This window comes from Zosterops lateralis (assembly GCF_965231275.1).
Source record: "Zosterops lateralis genome assembly, chromosome: 3".
Lineage (NCBI taxonomy): Eukaryota > Metazoa > Chordata > Aves > Passeriformes > Zosteropidae > Zosterops > Zosterops lateralis.
The window spans coordinates 65,039,536-65,060,884 of NC_139764.1; the positions used below are offsets into that span (position 1 = coordinate 65,039,536).

Genomic DNA, 21,349 nt, shown 5'->3' on the forward strand with positions numbered 1-21,349 from the left:
GGGCAGAGGGTCCAGCCGGGGCAGAGGGTCCAGGCGGGGCAGAGGGTGTCACCGCTCCCCGCCACCCTGGCCATGCTGCCGGCGCGCCTCCGCCCGTGGCGGCTGCTGTCCGCCGCGCCGCTCCGCCTGCCCGCGCCCCGGGGAGCCGCCGGGGATCCCGCCCGGAGCCCGGGCACCACCCGCGGTAAGGAGCTGCCTGACAGGGGCAGCGGAGGCGCCGGGATCGGCCCCGCGGCGGCGTCCCGGGGCTGACGGGGAGATGCGCGGGCGGGTCGGGACCGGGATGGAGCGAGGCTTGGGCTGCCCGGGGGCGGCCGCCACAGCTCGAGTGGTCCCCAGCGTTCTCCTGCTCACTTGGGTACCCGCACCCGCGGGGAGGTGGAATCAGAGCCACAGAAACACTAGCTGAGTGCGGGGATGCTCCAGAGACTCTGCCTAGCCGAGATCTGGAGGTCTAAACCCTAAATTACTCCTCCAACGACCAAAATGGGTTTTTCCCTTCCACACGTTACTATCAGTCATAGTTCTCTCTTAGTGCACAGTTTACAAAGTGGGGTGTTTTTTTCCTTCTCTTTAAGCTGAACAGGCTCACCGCGTGGTTGCAAGTTACAAACCTTCGAATTTTGACAAAAAAATCCTTCTCTGGACTGGACGTTTCAAGACAGAAGAAGAGATTCCTCTGAGGATCCCGTAAGTGCGCTGGCATTGACCAGGGGTAACATGGAGCTGAAGGGAAAGCAGGGGTGTGATCCTGATCCTGTGGAAAATTTAGAGCTTTTCCACAGAGCTTGAAACGGTCAGTTTTACAACACTGAGACTTGGAAACATATTAGAGGGCAAGAGAATTTCCTGTCCTGGTTAGAGGTTAAGATGAGAAAATGTTCCTTGCTGCAGTCCCTAGAGCCTGGGATTAAGAACTGGATCCATCTGAGTAGACAGCCGTGGTTACATTTATGTCCTGGCTTGTTTGTTTTCCTTATTCTGAACGTGCAGAGAAGGATGTTACTGGTCAGCAGTATCTTCTGTTTATAGCTCACATAAACTGTTCTAAGGGAGCCGTCACTGAACGATTACTTACATCAAATTATTTTTTATCATAGAATTTGAGGAAACATAGGGAAGGAAGTAATGAGGAGAATCCCTCAAGGAAAACTGAGTACTTGACATAGCCTTAGTCTCCTATTCTTGCTGACCCACTGAACTAGATGGTCTTCGAAGGTCCCTTCCCACCCAAACACACACTCTGCAGTTCTCTGACTTGCTGAAAACTAGCAACCCCTAAGGGAATCAGGCTCCATTTTCCCAGGATGTTAGATGGCATGTTAGACATCTCTCCAGGACACTTCTTTTTATCATCACAGTATGTCCCTGCCTTGGGTGACACGTTGAGAATAAACAGTGTGCAGAGCTGCGTAAAGCAACAGGTACATCCTCTGCCTATTCTTGCTGGTTCCTGACATTCTACTGGAGTGTGCTGAGCTGGACAGTGGCTTTCTGGAAAGTCTAACCTCTCTTGTGCTGCTAGTTTGACCATCTTCCTCTAGAGGAAGGTTCAGACAGAGCTGTAAATGCTATTCAAGTCATCAGATGTTTATAAAGGCATGGCATTTGCCAGTCATACAGACACATGCACAAAATTCACTCCTGGCTGGGCAGGTGTCACCACTGTGCTTTCTGGGTGAGCAAAGTATTTTTAGAATTGTAAGACTATCCTATCCTATCCTATCCTATCCTATCCTATCCTATCCTATCCTATCCTATCCTATCCTATCCTATCCTATCCTATCCTATCCTATCCTATCCTATCCTATCCTATCCTATCCTATCCTATCCTATCCTATCCTATCCTATCCTATCCTTTCCTATCCTATCCTATCCTATCCCTATCCCTATCCCTATCCCTATCCCTATCCCTATCCCTATCCCTATCCCTATCCCTATCCCTATCCCTATCCCTATCCCTATCCCTATCAATATACTAGAAGTAGTTAATTTTTAGACGTCGAGGCGGAACTGTGGCATTGTTTTTAACTCTTGTCAAAGAAAGAATTGCAAGGTGTTGCTGCTACCTGTGAACACAAGCTAACTGCTGAAGATAATTTGTACTATGAAACAAATCTGCAGGCTTTATTCAAGCTTGTTGTGGTTTCTTTGGAGTTTTAAAAAAGGCCCCAGCTGTTGCTGACTTCAGCAGAGGTTTACCTGGAGTCTTGATTAAGGACCAAATAGCAAAGGCCCTAATATGCAATTAGAGAAGAACATTGTAAGGTCTGTTTTCCTGAAAGCAGATGAAGACAGCAGGGACAAAGTGAAAATCTGCCTCAGAGGAGTTTCAATTAGTGCTCTGTGAAATATAATTAGGCTAATACATCAGACTAATAACATTTATGGTTTTGCTTTTGTTGCCACAAATGGATTATTGGATTAATGATCCTACGTGCCAGTCTGATGTGCAGTTTGTTTTGAAGATGATTTTTATCATTGTACAAACCAGAAGCAGTTCCTAGAGAACTGCAGGCATTGTTAGTCACCTGCAAGAAACAGAGTGAGCACAACGTACTCCTCCTGTGTGTGCTGGCAAGGAAGGGATGGATGGTACAGCACTGCCACTCCTGGGACCTGTCCTCTTCCACCACATTGAACCTCAGAGTGAGGCACTGCAGCCCTCGGCCTTGGTGTAAGCTTTCCTGGGCACTGTCAAATCCCCAGCTCTGCCCCATCCCACCATGTTACTCTTTAAAGTAAATCTAAAGATTTTTTGAAGGAAAGAGAGCATTACACCACATTTATTTAGAACACAAAATCAATTCTTTATGCAGCTATACTTTTTATACATATAGTTGTGGATTTATACATTCATATAAAATGTACTTATATTTTACAAGTATCTATTTATCTATAAAGCATTCCCATGATAAATTATGAAAGGAAAATTGTGCACAGCCAGTATTATTAACATCTTAAAAACTGCACTCCCAAACTTTCCATGTTAGACCTGGAAAAACTTAGCTGAACACTTTGGACAACTTTCATAATTTCCTGTACTGCCGGTTCCCAGGAGGGTGGAAATGGGAGCTGTACCAAAGCAGATTGTTGGGCTGTCAAACGCCTCCTTTGCACCTACTACTGCCAAAGAGAGGACAGCAGTTTTCACTACTTTCACCTTTGATGACCAGCAAAAACAGTCCTGTAGATTGTTCTTGGTTAGGTGTTCATTCCTGAAACAGGGAGGTGGCTGACATCAGCTGCCCACTTTCTGTCAGGCTGCTGCTTTAATAAAGAACTAAAACATTTAACTTGTAGTAGTGTAGTACAAACTGCTTTAATCAACAATCCAAGGATGTAAAGTCCTTATCCTACAGAACACCAGCTGTACAGGTTAGCTATAGCAGTAATTGATTTCTAAAGTTAACTTTGAATAAAGAAAGCTTGCTTTTTTTACTCCATCCATCTGACACCACATATACATCTCCATGTTTTAAACAGATAACCCTGCTTAATTTTCACTATGTTTAGAGTTTAAGGTATGATTTTTGGTATATTTACCGCAAGCATTGAAATGCAAACATTTATTGCCTGAGTAATTTTTTTTCCTAGCTTAAAAAAACCCCAGTCTAAATCCATTAGATGTTGCTTTGCCATGGGAAATGGATTAGGATCAGAAGATGACTGATACATAACTAACCACAGCAAGCTGAAGATGCTTGTTTCAGAAGTTAATTCTATATTTATTTTTAAATTGTGATGTTATGTCTGCAATGCTTTGAAGAGATACTTTGCCTTTTTGAATGACTCAATTCAACTACTTTAATTGCAGGCCAGAGATGCTAGACAAAGCAAGAAACAAAGCTCGAGTGAAAGCCTGTTACATCATGATTGGGCTCTCAATTATTGCCTGTTTCGCAGTGATTGCTTCAGCTAAGAAGGTGAGTATGACCGTGTAGCATACTTTAAAATAATGGAATTCTGTGAAAAGCACACAAATCTAAACCAAGAGCAGCTTAAAGCTGCCCAAACTTTAGCTAATCTACCTGCCACCATAGGTGGCTGTTGCCCATTCCTGAGGTTGGATAGCTTTCCCTGGATGCATCCTTACTCCTACGCTGTTACTTCCTCAGGCTGCTGCACGTCACGAATCCTTAACGAGCCTAAACTTGGCAAAGAAGGCCAAGTGGCGGAAGGAGGCTGAGCTGGAGGCAGAGGCAAAGACAAAGTAACTTCATCAGAAATGCTCAATGTCCCCGGAAGAGCAAAATTAACTGCTGCTGAGAGCAATTAGTGAGTTTCACCCCTAAATGGACAACTGTATTATGCACACCCTGGAGCCAGTAAGCGCAGCTATAGCATCACAAAAAGAAAGGGAAGGTCTCTTTCATTAGGAAGATAGTCAGGATACTTGTTGCATATAATTAAAACTGCATATAATTAAAAGCAGTAATTTGTTTTAAAGGAGATGAGGTAGTTTCCTAAGAATGTCAGGTACCTTTGGTTAGATAACCACAAAATATTTAAACCCAAGGAGTTTTCTGTCTGGTGACAGTGCATAGTTTTTCAGTGCACAAATTGCCACTTGGAACTCATTGGCATCAATGCTCTATTCAAAATAGTATTTGTATTTTTTAGTTTTAAGAAGCAACACTTATTGAACCACTAAATCAATACAGCCAATATCTGTAAAATAGGTTTTATTGGTTTCTGTATGGTATTTGGAGATTTAACATTCCATAATATTGCATACTACTTATATGTGTTCTGTTACAGTAATGGGCCTTTGGCCTGGATTTAAAGATGCACTATTACTATCTGAAGTTAATACAGGTAATTTAGTTTCCACACGTTATATGAAGACATTGTGCCATAAGTAATTAGAATTTCTCATTCCAGATTTCAGTGAAATCTTGAGGTCACAGTTTAAGTCCACATATCAATCTGCAGACCTATTACAAAAATCCTCAGTTGTACAATTTAATAAATTTAAACCAACTGAGCATTAACCATGGAGGAAAGACAATAGTGCATCTTTACTATTTGTTTTAAGATAGGCCCAACAATAAATAGTTTCCAGTTGCAAACTTGTTCTACAGCAAACGTATCTGTGCCAACATTATTACTATTTTTTGATTTGTGCTAGCAACAGTGTGTAAAGCAAATACTAGAAAATTAAAAAGCTGTATGAACCAGTCCTCAGACAAAAGTGCAATGATGAAAAAATTAGATATGATTCAGTGTAACCAGAGTGGGGAACTAATAGAAAAAATCTTATGCTCTGCATAGTTGCATAGATTAGCTAGTTAGTATTCACATTTAAGCAGAACAAATGGTACCCTTTAATTAAACCCAAACCCCTGTATTTTTAAACAGATTTTGTAACTGATGGGGCACTTCAGGTTGCATATAAAAGCCAAACTTAAAGAGATTTCCATATCACAGTTTTATTTTGTTTCTCTCTCCATACTGGTTTCATCTGTTTAAGTAACATCATCATAATCATACCCCTACCTGCAAATGAGTACACTGGAGCTGACCTTAATCATAACCTCAAGTTTTATTTTGTTCATTTATATGCTTTTAACAAAGCATAATATAAACCCAGTGATGAAATAGGAAAGACCATCCTGAACTTTCATTATTATTTTTAACAGTATCAGGGTAAACCAAATGCTGAGTTTAAATAAGGATTTTTCATTACCCTAAGTCCATGAACTTTAGCTCCCTTTCTAACTGTTCCATTTAAATGGTATCAGAGGCATGAAATAGTTTGTCTAAATGTGTAAAGTGCAGTCACTAACGATCCACAAGATAGAATAATAGATCCACACAACTTTCAAAACATATATAATACTTTAAATGTCCCCTCTTTTCTTCCTTTTCAAGTCTTTCTATTAAGATTTTCATAGTTCAGATTTGGTTTAAATAAGAGAGGCTTATAAATGTAGTTTTACAGGGTTCTCCAAATAAAAAGCAGGCACAGCTGGTTGTTATCAAAACAAGGTTGTTAGAGACAAAGGAATACCCTGTTACCTGAATAATTTTCTTACACTAGAACATTGTAATTCAGTATTTGCTTGTAATCTTAGTAGATTCTCATGATTGTTACCCTGTTCTTTGATAGATGGGACGTGGGGAGACCATGGCAAAGAATGAAGGTTGGTGTATGAAAACCTAAAACTGTGAGAGTAAAAAGGGCATAAGTAAAATCATTAAACATTATATGAAAATTTGGCAGCTGTACTCAATATTATCACACTATTCAAAACTGTTGTATGCTGTACAAATCTAGGTTTAAAGTGTCATTTGCTAAAATATCTCATTATTCAGAGTTCATAAAGTAACAGCATTCCTATATACACTTCTTACACTTCTATCTTCCACTAAAAAGACTTGAAAGGTTGGTTGCTTCCCTCCCAGTTATATCTTAGTCAGAACTGACCATTAATTTTAGAAAATTCACTTCAAGTCCCACATTCAATTACAATATAGAATATATTGCTGTAACATCAAAGTGAAACATCTTAGAATCTTAACTTGCATGTAGAAAAAAATTCTAAATATAAAATGGTACTGTAAATGATACCACCTTAAACCTGTATTTTTCAGTGCATTGAAATATTAGTGACAAGCACAGTGCCATGGGTAAGTGATTTGAAGTTTGAATTGCAGCTTTTTACGAAGCATGAAATGCTCTCATATGTCACAGATTTCACTTAACCCAGGAATTTGATGTTAATACATTAATTACAGGTAATAAAAAATAACAATACTTCAGAGTTAACCCGAAGTATTAATTTCTCCAAATGAGATATTCTACTAATACACCAGAAACACTACTTATATGCAAGTCAAAGCAGAGCATACATTTTTCTGTACTCAAAACTGTAACGTAGATATCAGAATTCTATTTCTTTTAGTGTTTAACAGCAAACACTGTATATTGTAGAGCCTAAATATTTAGATGACAATAACTTCTAGTTAGTTTTGGTGTCCACATACTTAATGCTATTTACAGTACAACAAACTTTTCCTTCAATTGGAGTGATGCACTATTCATTTTTCACTGCAGTATTTCTATTGTCTTACCAAAAGCAAACCAAATTCATTAACCTAAGGAACAGTTCAAGTGGCAGTAGCATACTTGGTCAAAAAACAACACCTATTGTCTAATCTTTTAAGAAGCTATTGTACTAAAAGGCAAACATTGCAATGTTTCTCAAACTAAAGTTACCACATCTTGACAGAAGACAGCTGTAAAACATCAGCTTGGTGATTAGTGTACATCACACTTCTGTCATTCCTAATTGCAGCTTCCCTGTGGTAACTGCAGCAGCTGCTTCCACTGCAAAGTACTGCAGTTGTGGCTGACTTGTAATGCCATTTAGCAGCTTTCATTACAGAGCCAACATCAAATGACAGCAAGGTCTCTGCTGATACCAATTTGAAAACCTCTGAAATAATCCTCTTCCCACATAATTCAGAAAAAAACTTTTTCATATATTCAATATTATATTAGGTAATTAGCATTATATATGTATATCTATTATGTCTTTAAATACATTTTATAAATAAATTCCAACAGTGTGTTGTAAGTAATGCATAAAAGTTTCACAATTTAAATAAATATTTTTCACATTCCAATTCAGCTTCTTACAAGCTCATCTTTATTTCATGCCTTAGTTCTGAAGCAATGTTTCTGCTTCAATACAAGAGGTAGATTTGATAGAGTGGGCAAGTCAAGCCTACTGCCAAAAATTCAACTGTCAGTAACTGTATTGCTGATATGAAGTTTGAGACTACATGAAAAATTCAGAACTACTACCTAAAATCCTACCAAGTCTTAGCTAAACAGTTCTTGTTAAATCACATTTAATGCTTTTAGACATGATTACTCACAGTTGTTTCCTGTACATAAGAGATAATGAAGAACACAAATACAAAACAGAGAACAGTCGTCTCTAACACAAAATGTATAAAAGTGCATGAGCTGTTTCTTCATCTAGTTCTGCAAAACATATTCAGCTTTTCCTCTAACTTTGGCCATAAAGAATAGACCTCTGAGAAAAAAAACCCAAACCATACAAGTGTTTAAATTTTATGCTTATATTCACTTCCATAGTTCAGAGCTGGAACCCCTCCATTGGAGCCTCCTGCTGTTGAAACACAAACTGCTGCTGACTTTCATCCACCTGAGGTGCAATACTAGAGTCCTCTTCTTCAACACCAAAATAATGTTCTATGAGTTCAAAAGCCTTTTGGTAGATCTCTTGGTTTTCATGCCTCTGAAGAAATTCAATTTTATCAAGTCCTAAATTCAAAAATAGAACATTTTTAAAAATACAGTTGCTTAAATGAATGATGAATTCAAATGGAAACAGCTTATAGTATAGCAGTACTTCTTATGACAAAAAGATGCAATCACAAGTCACCTCAATTAATTTGATATCACTGGTTCTTAATTTCCTAACCCATGTATTTCTAGTCTTTATTTTCTGCTGTCCAAACTCATTTTAAAATTATGCTAGAAGAATTTCAATTAAACTAATATCCCAATTTCTGTTCTTCTACTCTTAAGTCTTCCCCAGCTCTAAATTCTATCTCCACTCATGGAGTCATCACTGGGCACAGTCTGGTATCTTTTTTTGAATTTAATTTTAAGATTTAAAGATACTACCTTTTGGAAAGCTTGCCATTTTGCAAGTAGAGGACATAACCTCTGCTCCACTGGCTGAGTTAAGTGCTAGGCAGACAGTTAAGTTGATATAAAATTCCTGTTTAGCTTTCTAAGGTAATGTAGTTTCCACTTAGACTGGAATAGAGAGAGCTCAAATGAACTCTTCTGGTGACTGCAGAGGCCAAAGCAATGAGGGTGATATAATCAGCTGTTTTCCTTACTTGAACTTACACTCTACAGCTTCAGCAGCCTATACTTAAGTGCTAAAGGAAAGAAGAGAACCTAGAGTCAATACTTAAAACTATGAGTGGACAGAAGATTTGCAGTACAATAAATTCCATTAAAGTCTTCAGTACTTATTCCTCTTATGCATTTAATTGCTAAGTTCTTCAAGCATGCACTTGATTTAAAAAATTAAACCAGAGTTTAACAGAGAATGCAGATGTAAAGACTGCTTTACAGAAAAGTGAGTACCATCTAATCAGATGTAATGTGGTCAATTAGAACCACAGTTCTATTCGTTACTAGCAGTTTCTACAAATACAAATGTCTGCCAATTTTGTTTTGTCAGAGCTACAAAAAAGGTAACTGTCTATATAAAGAATGCTAGTTTCATAATAAGCCAATAGTAAAATAATCCAATCATGAAATTGCACAAATTAGTTTTTCTAGAATGCCTTTATATAGTGGTTTAATTCAAGAACCTTTATAAGCAACTTAACAAAATACTTGTAAAAGCAAAAACTTATTTAGTTTTATGATCTGAAGTTGATTTTTCTGTTACTGATATCTACTATATTAAGAAGTGGTCCAACTTTGGGATCAATCAAAAAAAATCTTACACCCCTGATCTTACATGATACATGATCTTACCTCCCTGTTGGTAATGAAGCTGTAGCAGATAGGACAATGTATTAAGTTATTGAAAACTGTATTTAGTAATGGCTGATAAATTAATGCAAATCATGGTTCCAACAGACTGGGACACCTGTGTTAAACCCTTCTGAGAATGCTTCTCTAGAGAGACACTTAAACTGACCACAGACAAACATCCATTTTCTGCATTTAACAATTTTCCCCTAAATATTACATTACTTCATTTGTGATACTTTGTGCCTACTTACGCTTGGAGTAATTCTTATATTAAAACTTACTTGCAAATTTCAAAATGACTCACAGTGCTTTTGTTTTTCCAGCCTAGACTAAGGAAGTTCAGGTATGTAGTTTTACAAGAAGTGTGTTCTTACCATAGGCTTCCTCTATGAGGGCACAGTAAGGATTAATGCCGATTCCATTTTGCTTTGACTCTTGCTCTCCAAGACGCAGAATATTTTCAAGTCCATTTAAAGCCACCTGTACTATTTTTGAATCCATCACAGTCAGGAGGTCACAAAGAGGCTTGGTGCAACCTAGTGCTACCAAATATCTTTATAACAGACAAAAAACAGAGGAAGAGGGAAAGAACTCATAATCCAGCACATTTATTCTGACATACCAGTCTACTGCTGTTGATAATTTTGCTGAAGGAAGTGCCTGAAGCAACAAAATTTCTAAACCACGCAACAATACAAAGAGAAACTTAGCCCAAAATGAAATAAATATTACAACTTATCCCAATAAAAAAAATTAATGTGCGTATTCCTAACTGAAGTGTGAAAGCTGTAGTCTTTTTAATTTCTTTTTACCTACGATCTTCATGTGGGTTTGATACAAGAGAAAAAAATTTAATAGGAAATTCTTTTCTCAGGCAGTTGAATTTTCTAGTGGTAAAAATATCAAGTAAATACATTAGATACATGTAAGAACACTGGGCACTGTTCTGTGCTAACGATAAGGAGTAGGATGTAACTGTAAATACAAAAATCCTGGGATTCTGGCTATCCCACTCCATTTCCCAACTTCAAAAAAAAATTGTGTATGAACCTTCACAAGTCATAACCTCTGTCTTTGCTTCTAGCATGTAAGTAAAATGAAGACAGCAATCTTTGCCTAAATATAGTTTAATTCAGTGGTTTAAAACTATCCTGCAGTTAGGCAGCAGTACCCTGAGGACATTAGGAGGACTAAAACTTTATGACATCAATAACAAATGTATTTTTGATGAGAAGCCATTGTTACAGTATTATACGCACATATACTATTTGAAGATCCTGAATGAAAATTTATTTTAAAAATGCTAAATTTTGAGATGTTAATTATATAAGCAATTAAAATAGAATTTAAAAACCAAGACCCTTCCTTTTGTTACCCCTGTTATCCCTCTGATAGTGGTTATAAGAAAACCACGATTAGGTACATTATAAATAAATGAGAACATACTTCTTTCAACAAATCTCCCAAATATGCTGGAAAAGTTATCACTTTCAGTTCTGGCTTCCAAATAATACAGTAACTTTTAAATTAAATTATCAGCTACTGATTTAAAGTGATCATTATTCTACGGTATTCAGAGAAACCAGAGAGTATTTTATTCTAGCAATTCTATCTTTGCAGCATATAAATAGCTACCGACAGTAAAAGTTTAATCAAACTCAGTTCTGGGCAAGGAGTTTAGATATCTGCTTTAAAATAATACTGGTAGTGAGTTTAAAATACATGAAGAAACCACTAAAACCACTGAAGTCTGTCCCCAAATATACAATCCCACTGCACAAGTTTTCTAAAGAACTCTCTACAGTTTTCCATTTTCGAACACTGAACCGTTCATCAACTGTTCAATTGTGTTTGACAATGTAATATTAGCTGTGGAAGAAAACTCTAGGTGCAACACCCCTGAAACAAAACACTAATAATTTATTAAGTTTGTTGCATGTACATCTTTGATTTTTCTGAAATTCTACATTTAGCCTCTGTACAGAGTTTCAAGGAAATGAGGCTATGTTTAGGATTTTGTTGCTATGACGGTCAAGATTCAACTGCAGAAATCCAAATGCCCTACAGAAGATCCTTAGGCAGTTGAAATAATGTACACAAACTTACCTGATCTGTTCAGGGGTTCCTCCTGATGTTGCATTAGTTATGGCCCACGCTGCCTCTTTTCTGGTGCGAAATTCAGCTTTTTGAAGAATTTCAATCAATATTGGAAAAATATTTGCATCTATAACAGCCTAAGAGATAAAATTGTAACATTTTACAATCATTAATAAAGATTTCAGAAAACTTATAGCCTTAACTACAAGAATTAGTGATGCCTGCTGATATCAAAGGAAAGAATATCTTGTTTAGATGATGCCATACAAACCAGAAATGCTAAACTGAAATTCAGAACTATTCCAACATTGCAGTAGCCATCAGAATGCCTTGGGGTTTTTATTTCTCTGTTTCTGGTAAGCAGAGCACAGCTTATGGGATTGGCCCATTTAAAAATCATACAACACATACTGACTTTTTGAACTGAACAAAATTTTCCATTTTATTGAGTTCTGTGGTCTCCATCGAGACATGTCTGTAACTGGAGACTTTATTACATGTTTTAAGTTACATTTTCATCTCTGACTGAAATAGAAGGGGAAAAATAATTCTGGAATACGTATTCTAATTCAGAATTCTCATTTTTATTGATCAGAGCTTTTTTTTCAGATAGTTCCAGACACCTGAAACAATAGTCAGGATGCAGTAATTTCCACAAGAATACAACACAGTGTTGATGACATCATGTCAGTCTTTTATCCAAGGAAAGTATTTCTCATTTCCAAACTGGTTCACTTTTCACTGGACAAATTTGTAGTACAAATTGTGACAACTATTTCTATTTAAAATAATATCTCAAAGTTTAGAAGAAAACATTTAGGTTAGGTAAAATTATAGACAGGACTAAAACAAATAATACAGAGTCAGAGCAGTATCTATGTACATGTTGTGAAGGAAAATGAAGTGAAGTAGTAAAAAAAACCCAAAACCAACCAAGTAACAAATTCCCAGGCTTTACCTGAATCTGAGCTCTGTTTCCTGCAGTTATATTAGAAACAGTCCAGCATGCTTCCTTTCTGATAGATTCCTTGGGACTACTAAGCAAGTGCAAGAGACATGGTAATGCAGAGCAGTTTAGAATCACCTAAAATAATTTAAAAATTAAAAACTGGGTTGTACTATACATATATATAGCCTTGTGCAATATACACATATATATAAATATAAAAGCGTTTTATGCTTATGACTTCAAAAGATTTTGCAACACATTCATGTTATATGAAGTGTCATAACCTGCAAAATTAAAGTGTTCAATGCTGTAGTGTGACCAGATAATCCAGGAATTTGAAAGAATCTGCCTTCAATTAAGTTCAGACCAAAAGAGTGACAATAGCAAAATCAAGTAAAGCTGCTTAAGGCTAAAATATGAGTAAGTCAAAACGATTGACAAATGCACATCTAATTTGTAGAGTTGTTAATTTTTTAAGAGATAAGGTTTTCCATTTAATTCCTTAGCAAAATCCTTTCCTCCAGAGCCCACAAATTATGCAATTAGAACTTTTCCTTATGTTCTTTTTACACTAGTACTGTCAGCCTTTTAGAGAGAATTGCTTTTAAAGTAGGACCTGTCTTCCTATTTCCTGCATTGCTTCAAAATCAATGCCATTGCCTAAAATTAATAAAATAGATATTTAGAATAAATTACATCAGTAAGACTATCACATACAAATTCATGGAAAAAATCAAGCATAAGCACAGCTTAGAAGTTAAAACTTTGACTCTCTCTACAACTGAAAAAAGTGGCACCATAATAAATAACTGAACCCCCTGTAAGGAAGGAATAAAAACAAAAAACCAAAACAGCGACAGTCAAAGTACCATACAGAAATGATGCAATCCACTACACACTATGCTGTAAAAAAATGTTCATTGCTGCATTAACTTAACGCCTAAAATAGAAGCATAAACTATCAAATCAACGACAAAGATTTCTAGAAAGCCTCTTTCAGTGATGTATGCAGGTACCTGGACTAGACATGTCAAAGATTTCACAAAATTCTGTCTTGCCAAATAATTTTTCTTAAATCAACTAGTCTTACCTGTGTTTGGATATCATCCCCAGTAACAATATTTCCAACTGCTCTTAATGCAGGGGATACCACCTTGTAATCATTATGCCTGGAGACAAATATTATATTGCTTGATATTACCAAGTGTTAAAAGAATAATTTTGCATTTTCAGCAAACAATGGTTCACTTCAGGTGCTAAGTATTTAGTAATCAAAAACATTGTATTACTTATGGACCTTCCCAGGTTAGCTACATTTGACTATTACAATCCCACAACTGAATTGCTGATTCAAAAACCTCTGTGGAGCAGCACAACTTAGGGCAATCGGCCCATCAGATCCATTATCAAATACAATACTGGAACATGTGTCATTCAATATCCACAGAAACAGAGGGGCTGTTACGAGGTATATACTAAAGCTTAGTATGTTTTGTAAGCAGAATTATCCCTTTGGTGAGTCAATCATCATAGAGGCCAGCACATGAAGTCCATATTCAGGTGCCTGATGTGCGGGGGAAGGAAATGACGTAGTTCTAGAGTGTCTATGGAAGAGAAAGCAACCTTCCCTCTCCTGACAGCTATAAATATGAGCTTTTCATGGGGAAGTGTGCTGAGCTGTCTGTGCTGGGAACTACTACCCCAGACCTACTTTGCAGTCCCATGTGAACACCAGGATTTAGTCTCCCTTTCCAGGAAAATAATGAACTATAACCCAAATATATTGGAACAGTTTAAAAGTGGCTCTAGCCACTGAGTCCAAGAACTGTATGTAAAGCAACTATACACCCTAGAAAGGAAAATACAATAAAAAGTAACAGTGAAATAAAATACAGTAAAAAGTAACAGTGAAATAAAATACATAAATAAATAAGGTAAATTAATTTACAGTTCAACATTGGTCTTCAGTCTCTGCCCTTCTATTCCTTCATGTATATGAAATCCTACATTAAATTTTAAAGAATACAAAGGAGTACTTCGGAGAAAACTTTTTTCACTGTCAATGTCAGGAATAATTGCAGGAGCCAAGCAAACTAGCAAGCAGCTTAAAAGATTTCAGACTTAATTCATGTTAATCACTTTTCACAAAAACAAATTAAGACTTCAGGTGAGAAAACACAGCTCAATTTTAGTATTAATAGTACTATAAGAGAGTTATTTGGTGAGATGAAGACTTACATAAGCAGCTCTACCAATCTTCGACACACTCCAGAATCAATAACAGCTTGAATTTTATCATTGGGACCATCTGAAAGGTAAGAGAGGGCCCAGCAAGCATCTGCTAATACATCCGGGTCACTGCTAAACAACAGTCTTGATAAAACATTTAAGCAAGGAGCAACCTAGGTTAAAGAAAAACATTGCATAAAATTAGTTGTTCCGTGCTTTTCAAGTTTCAGAGAACACTCTGCAAAGGCATAAATGTGCAAAATGAACTAGACCATCTTAACACCACTTGGAACCTGAGAGGTGCCTGCTGTGCAGCCTGAGAAATTCATATTCTTTGTAGAACTTAATTCTTTATCATACATGGGTTATGCAAATTCAGTCTCTATTATGTGTCCAACTGCTGCTGTTGCAAAGAGCAAAAAGCAGAGGACCTATTCTTATTAGCAGCTGCCTATAGGGCATCCTTTTCCTGTGAGATTTTGTATTCAAGCTGCAAAAAAAATTCTTGTTTATTCACTACCAGAACAAAACTCTAGTAAAGGATAAAGGTCAGGCAGAGTCATTGTGAGGTGATCAATTAACTGACATCAGAAATCGCCCCTTTTTGTTAATAATTCTTCAAGAAATAATAAGTAGCAATAACTACTAGTTAGTAATTACTAACTCATGAGGTAAACTCTCTCCAGATTAACTTTAATGATTGTTTAACTTCAGTCTCTTCTACCAGAATATCCAGTGTTCAGCTTTTTGAAAGTCATTAACCTTACCAGAAATTAATTTCATACTGAAAATAAGCTGAAACTCCTACTAGTCTCTACAGTCTTTATAGTCACATACTAGAGAGAAGAAAGCTTTAGCTTTCTGATTTCTCAAAATTACTACTTTATTATACCTTACTGAAGTCTGGAGGTGGGTTCTTTCCTCTACAAAGATTTGAGAGCGCCCAGACTGCATTTCTAGTTGTTGTAAGACGATTTGAATTTGTTAACAATCTGTGAGAGACAATAATAATAAAAAAATTAATTTCTTATTAAAATTTAGATAATTTTATGACTATTGATACCAAGAGAATATCAAATAAGGAACAGAAAATCTATTCTTGGTCACTAGTTTAAATTTATCTTCATGTCTTACATGCTGCAACTATTTTCTTAAAATCAACTGAATCTGAGCAATTATTTTGCATAAATTTGGGATGTCTCATTCCCAAATCACATACATGCACATAAAGTAATCAACTGCTTATATGAAAAAATCACTCAACTAAACATTTCTGCATGCAACCCTGCATGGAATGAACTTTGATGTTTTCATTCAGAGAACGTGATTAATAATAATAAAAAAATTAGTTCCAATAAAGCTGTAACTTGGAAGTTCTTGTAAAAAAATCGACACATTATTTTTGTTTTTGCCAAATAGAACATGAAAGATTCAACACCTGAAAAGTCAGGCTCACTTATGGATACATACCGAAATGTCTAAAATATTAATTCTTTAAGCCCTGAGTGAAGGTAATCATGTTCTCTTCTGCTATTCCAAGCTCTTTTACAAATGTTGTAAGTTTTTTTATTACTTTAAGAGGTAATAAACTGAGCAACATTTGTGTTGTGCAAATTTTTCCCTGTGATGAAAATACTATGGCAAGCACATAGTAAACGCTGGAATGATATTCCTAGTGAAGATAAATCTTCTAGTGGAACATAGCTCATGTAACAACTACTCTGACAGCTCATCTCAGCAAGCAAGTAGATAAATAGTAAAACTAGAGCTTGGAGCTACTGAACAAAGGTGGAGAAAACAGCCTATTGCCTAGGCAGATGGAACCATGCAAATACAAATACAAGTGGGAATTAACTCATGTCTCCCATCCCATACATTCAGAAATCTGACAATACAGAGTTGGCACAATACAGAAATTTCATACCTACGAAGTACAGTATAAAATTCTCTCCTTTTGCAAACACTGAAAAGCTTCCAGTCATGGACTAATTAAAGATATGCATGAAGCTCATGTAATCCAAAACATTAAATTGCTTCTTACTATATCATTATGATTCTCAATTTAGACAAAACTTCTTTTCAAGTAAATTCTAAGTTGATGTTTTCATTTATCTATTCATGTACAACATATTACAGTATTAGTTTACAATACTTACTCCAAGAGAGGTGGCAATATTCCACAGTTCAAAACAAAGTCTCTGCATTCTGCATTATCACCAGCAATGTTTCCAAGAGCCCACACTGCCTTAAAAAGCAAAACATCCAAGTGAATTTACACATGAGTGCAAATCAACTTTTACAAATAATCTATACTTTTTATAGCAAGTATTATAGAATAGAAAAAACAATCCATGAGGGAAAAAGTAGTGACAGTAAATTTTTATCTTCCTGGAGGCAGATCAACAAGATAGTAGGCAAATGGGGCTCAAAGTCTCTCCAACCCCACACATCCCAAAAGAGACATTCATAACTCGTTTTTAAGTAGTTAAAAAATCCCTCAAGAAGCCAGTTACCTGCTCCTGTACATCTTCATGCTCCGAACTAAGCAACTTAATAAAAATGGGAACAGCTCCAGTTTCAATTACAACTTTGGTGTGTAAGAAAGTTCCAGATGCTATGTTTGTCAAAGCCCAAGCTGCTTCAAACTGTTAAGGAATACAAACATAACCATGTTAAACAACTGAACAGTAAAACTTAAAATCATGAGATGAAGTTTGACGTAAGAGTTTCAGAGGTTAATTTTCCAACTCTTTTTTCCTTTCCTCTGAAATACAATTACTGTTATAGTACTCTCCATACAATAAAATACCTGGCATTGACAAAATCTCCATTTAATAAGAACCTTCAGTAACTACATTATTTTTAGGTTTTGGCCTACAGAACTGAAGAAGATTCCGAATCACTATTAACTAGTACAAATACCTTTTGTTTACTCAATATTAGGTTAATTCTTCTATAACAAATGTCCATGAGGCCTAAGTGCTATTCCCATGGGGGAGCAGACAGAACTAGTTACTCCTACCATTAAAGATCTTCTAAAAGGGTTTCAAACATGCCTTTCAGTTTCCTGTAATTTAACATGCCTTTCAGTTTCCTGTAATTTTTCTTTCTTAAGATTTCAGCTGAAAAGTTCTGCAGTATATTCAACACTTAACAAGACAGATTCTGCTCACACATCATTGCGATGATCTTAATATACCACTCTGTAAATCCTCTCAAACACCTCCTGCTTTCAACACCCAAGTTTGTGACCAGTTGAATACATGACCCTAAAGACTACTGTGAAATTCACAAAGTCAAGTCACATTTTTAGCAGCAATAATGAAAACATATGGCTTCACTGGTGAAAAATTATTATATTTGGCTACTAAACCCCCCCACCAAACAAAACGACGTACCTTCCAAAGCTCTTTTGGAAGGTTTCTAATCCCATTCTAAACTCCCGATCAGTACAAGCCAAACTCACCTGCAGAGTATAATTTTCACTCCTCTCTAGAAATTTCACAAATCTCTGTACTACTCCTGGTTTTTGAATTACTTCATCTATAGGAGGATTAGGCTCTAGGGAATAAAAACAAAAATATCTGTGTAAAAAGACCAAACAAATTACTATTTCAGTATGACAAAAGCCATGAATATGATTTGTAGATCTTACAATAATTTAATTTAATCATTTTCTTTTCAAAAGGAGTTACAAACATTTCACTTGAGAATACTGCAGGATCTTCTATATGAAATGCTACAATGTAGTAAACACCCTGTTACATATAATACCAGCAACACATACTATTATCTATTTGGACCTTAGTAACAGATCACAAAACACTGTTCCTTCCACCAATAGCTCAGGTTGGTGGAAGAGCAATTATGGTTACTGGATACTATTTTAAAAGACCAAGCACACCTTTACCTATCATGCTATACACATACCAGCATCACCTTAAAATTGCATGTTTTACAGCCCAACAAAAACAAGTTACAACTCTTCCTTGCCAGCCATGTAATTTTTTTCCCCTTGAGTAGAGAATGGGGACAAGAAGCTGAATCACTGCAACAATTACTCTAAGTACATTAATGTCCAGCTAGTTACTGCCCCGGCCACCTCAATCAAAAACATCCTTGTTTTTTACTTTGTCTGAAAGAAAGCCTTACGGTCAAAATAATGAAGATTTCTGAATTTAGCCATTAGATCAGAAGAGATTTGGCAGTTTATTTATAAACAGAACTACAAGTTTCTGCAAGATCTATTTTAAAATAAAACATAACTAAAGGTTAACTGACTCTAAGCATAATTCATAGTAGCACAGAAGGAAGAAAATAGAAAAAACAGGCAATGTTTACCTACCTTTAGAGAGCAATTTTCTGAATTTCTGAGTTGCTGTGAGCTGTTGATCCGGATCATCCGAAAAAATCATCTGTACCATATCTACCGTAATAACTTCTTCCTAAAAATTGAAGGAGGATTTCTTACAGTGCAGTACCATGCACGCTAATAAATAACATTCTAAACACACTCTGAAGTATTTACCTCTGGAATAGGAACAGTAGAGCTGACGTCAGGATCCTGAATTGGGCTTTCTACCATAGATTCTTCATTTCCCGGGAGAGACACATTCCGGCGTTTAAACAGCTGAACAAAGGGGAAATTTTTGGGAGATGTTAGAAGTTACCAAAGTGTGGGTACTGATGACATACACTTGAAGAAACGCTTTCACCAATACCAGCCAAAGAACTTTACCTACTCTCCTTCCTATTCGCCAATGCAAGGGGAATTCTATACAAAAGTTTAAATAACAAAAAAAAGAAAAACTATCATATCTGTATCTATAGGCTAAAATCATCAACACACAGGCAACGTTTGTGTTTCAGCACACTGCATTCCTCCCTTCTACAAAAGACTTCTAAGCAACACCTGTATTTTATACCCAGCTGAGGAAAGACTAAACCAGAAACAAAATTTTCATATAGAGGAGAAAAAAATAATGTAGCTTCAAGGTGAACTTCCAAACCATGCAACATTGAACATTCTCCATGTCCAAAAATTGCTTTACAATTGGCTGCACACACTGCTTATGCTCACAATACATACCAGCGCTGTAGTAATTAATAAACTATATTCAATGAGTGTCTCTTCATTTTCTGGCATACAGGCAAAACATTCACATCAACCTGCTCTCTTCTAGACACCAAACATAAATTTTTATCTGTATTCCAGTATTACACTTACAACTAGTGTAACCAACATTTTTAAGAATATTACATTTGTACCTTTAGAAAGAAATTACAGACTCTCAGTCTGTCTAAGATTTCACTTATATGCATAATAATGAAACCAACTATCAATCCTGATAGTTTTGTCCCTCTAGGTGTCTACAGACCTAGGTTTCTGCTGTTCTACATGTCCAAAATTGCCAAATAGCTCCATGTTTACATCCAGCTCTTCAACAGAAACCTAAACCAAGGCATTCTCTCCCTTGTTTGACACACTTATGGGTTGGGCATAATTCTGGACACAAAACAACTACAGAATCCTGAAGGTAAATGAGGCTTAATTCCATTTAAACCCACAAAGGAAGAAGAAACAACATTTCACTTCTGGAAGACCAGCCAGTCTTTCTAGCACTCAGCAAGGATACAGGAGCTCTTGGTTGAAAAAGCAAGGATACAGGAGCTCTTGGTTGAAAATTATAAAATTGTTTGGTCTTTCTACCAGTCACAATTTTTTCTGGAGCACAGGTGGTGTCACCCCCCTACATAAACTAATTCTCAGGGCAGGAAAAGCTGAAAAACACCAGGGTCCAACAAACTAAGACCAAGGAGAGTGTAACAGTAGTCGCATTGTTACAACAGTCAGCATAGGAGAGGAAACACTCATTATTTTCATAATTTATCTAGGGAGCCTTTACTAGAAAATATATAAACAAAACTTTCAGCAGGAATTGCAACGCAGTTACCCATTCATAGGTAAGTGCTCCAGTGCCACACCACTTCTGACTCTTACCCCCCTGGCCCAAATAATTGAAATTCTTTTTCCATGCACCGCTTTCCCAGTAGAAGGGTAAGAATTCCCACCTCAGAGCAGACTGTAGATCAGAGCCTGGGACACTATCTAGGCTGTGGGAGATAAACTCATCCACTTTAGACCAAATAGAAAAACAAACTACATTCCTTACCTTTCCTGGCAAGAAACCAAACATTTTGTGAAGAGGAACTATGACAAACTATTAAATAGTACAATGTTCCATGTACTCTGATCACTAAAAATTCAATGAGAACAACTGCAAATGTTTGTATAATGGTTCAGGGACACTAACTGGTAACCACTTTAATAAACTGATTGTAGAAGAGCTCTTAGGCAATTTGAAGCATAGTATCAAAGATGAAAATAATCCTCTCCCTTCACACAGCAAAACTTTGACCCCAAGTCTAGCAGAGAATGCAAGGTTTCAAATCCTTACTGGAAATATGACTGTTCTTTCGGTCTAGTTTCACATGTTTGAACCTAGACCACGGATTAAAATTAAAAGGCCCAGCAC

At 36.6% G+C, this 21,349-nt stretch overlaps 2 protein-coding genes across 2 annotated transcripts in view; one reads left to right on the forward strand and one right to left on the reverse strand.

Annotated features, from left to right (window-relative positions):
* FAM162B (family with sequence similarity 162 member B) lies at positions 1 to 8,103 on the forward strand. Its single transcript, XM_083856004.1, has 4 exons — positions 1 to 184; positions 579 to 690; positions 3,818 to 3,926; positions 4,119 to 8,103. Exons 1-4 carry the CDS (start codon positions 73 to 75, stop codon positions 4,215 to 4,217), a joined length of 432 nt encoding a protein of 143 aa, XP_083712130.1. The 5' UTR covers positions 1 to 72; the 3' UTR covers positions 4,218 to 8,103.
* Positions 5,413 to 21,349, reverse strand: part of KPNA5 (karyopherin subunit alpha 5) — an 18,865-nt gene continuing 2,928 nt past the window's right edge. The window contains exons 3-14 of the mRNA XM_083856000.1: positions 19,342 to 19,443; positions 19,159 to 19,258; positions 18,280 to 18,374; positions 17,327 to 17,458; positions 16,970 to 17,058; positions 15,706 to 15,805; positions 14,823 to 14,986; positions 13,675 to 13,753; positions 12,594 to 12,719; positions 11,645 to 11,772; positions 9,913 to 10,091; positions 5,413 to 8,299 (exon numbers count right to left, since the gene is read on the reverse strand). Coding sequence (XP_083712126.1) covers positions 8,112 to 8,299; positions 9,913 to 10,091; positions 11,645 to 11,772; positions 12,594 to 12,719; positions 13,675 to 13,753; positions 14,823 to 14,986; positions 15,706 to 15,805; positions 16,970 to 17,058; positions 17,327 to 17,458; positions 18,280 to 18,374; positions 19,159 to 19,258; positions 19,342 to 19,443 — 1,482 coding nt within the window. The 3' untranslated portion in view covers positions 5,413 to 8,111. The remainder of the gene's footprint in view (positions 8,300 to 9,912; positions 10,092 to 11,644; positions 11,773 to 12,593; positions 12,720 to 13,674; positions 13,754 to 14,822; positions 14,987 to 15,705; positions 15,806 to 16,969; positions 17,059 to 17,326; positions 17,459 to 18,279; positions 18,375 to 19,158; positions 19,259 to 19,341; positions 19,444 to 21,349) is intronic.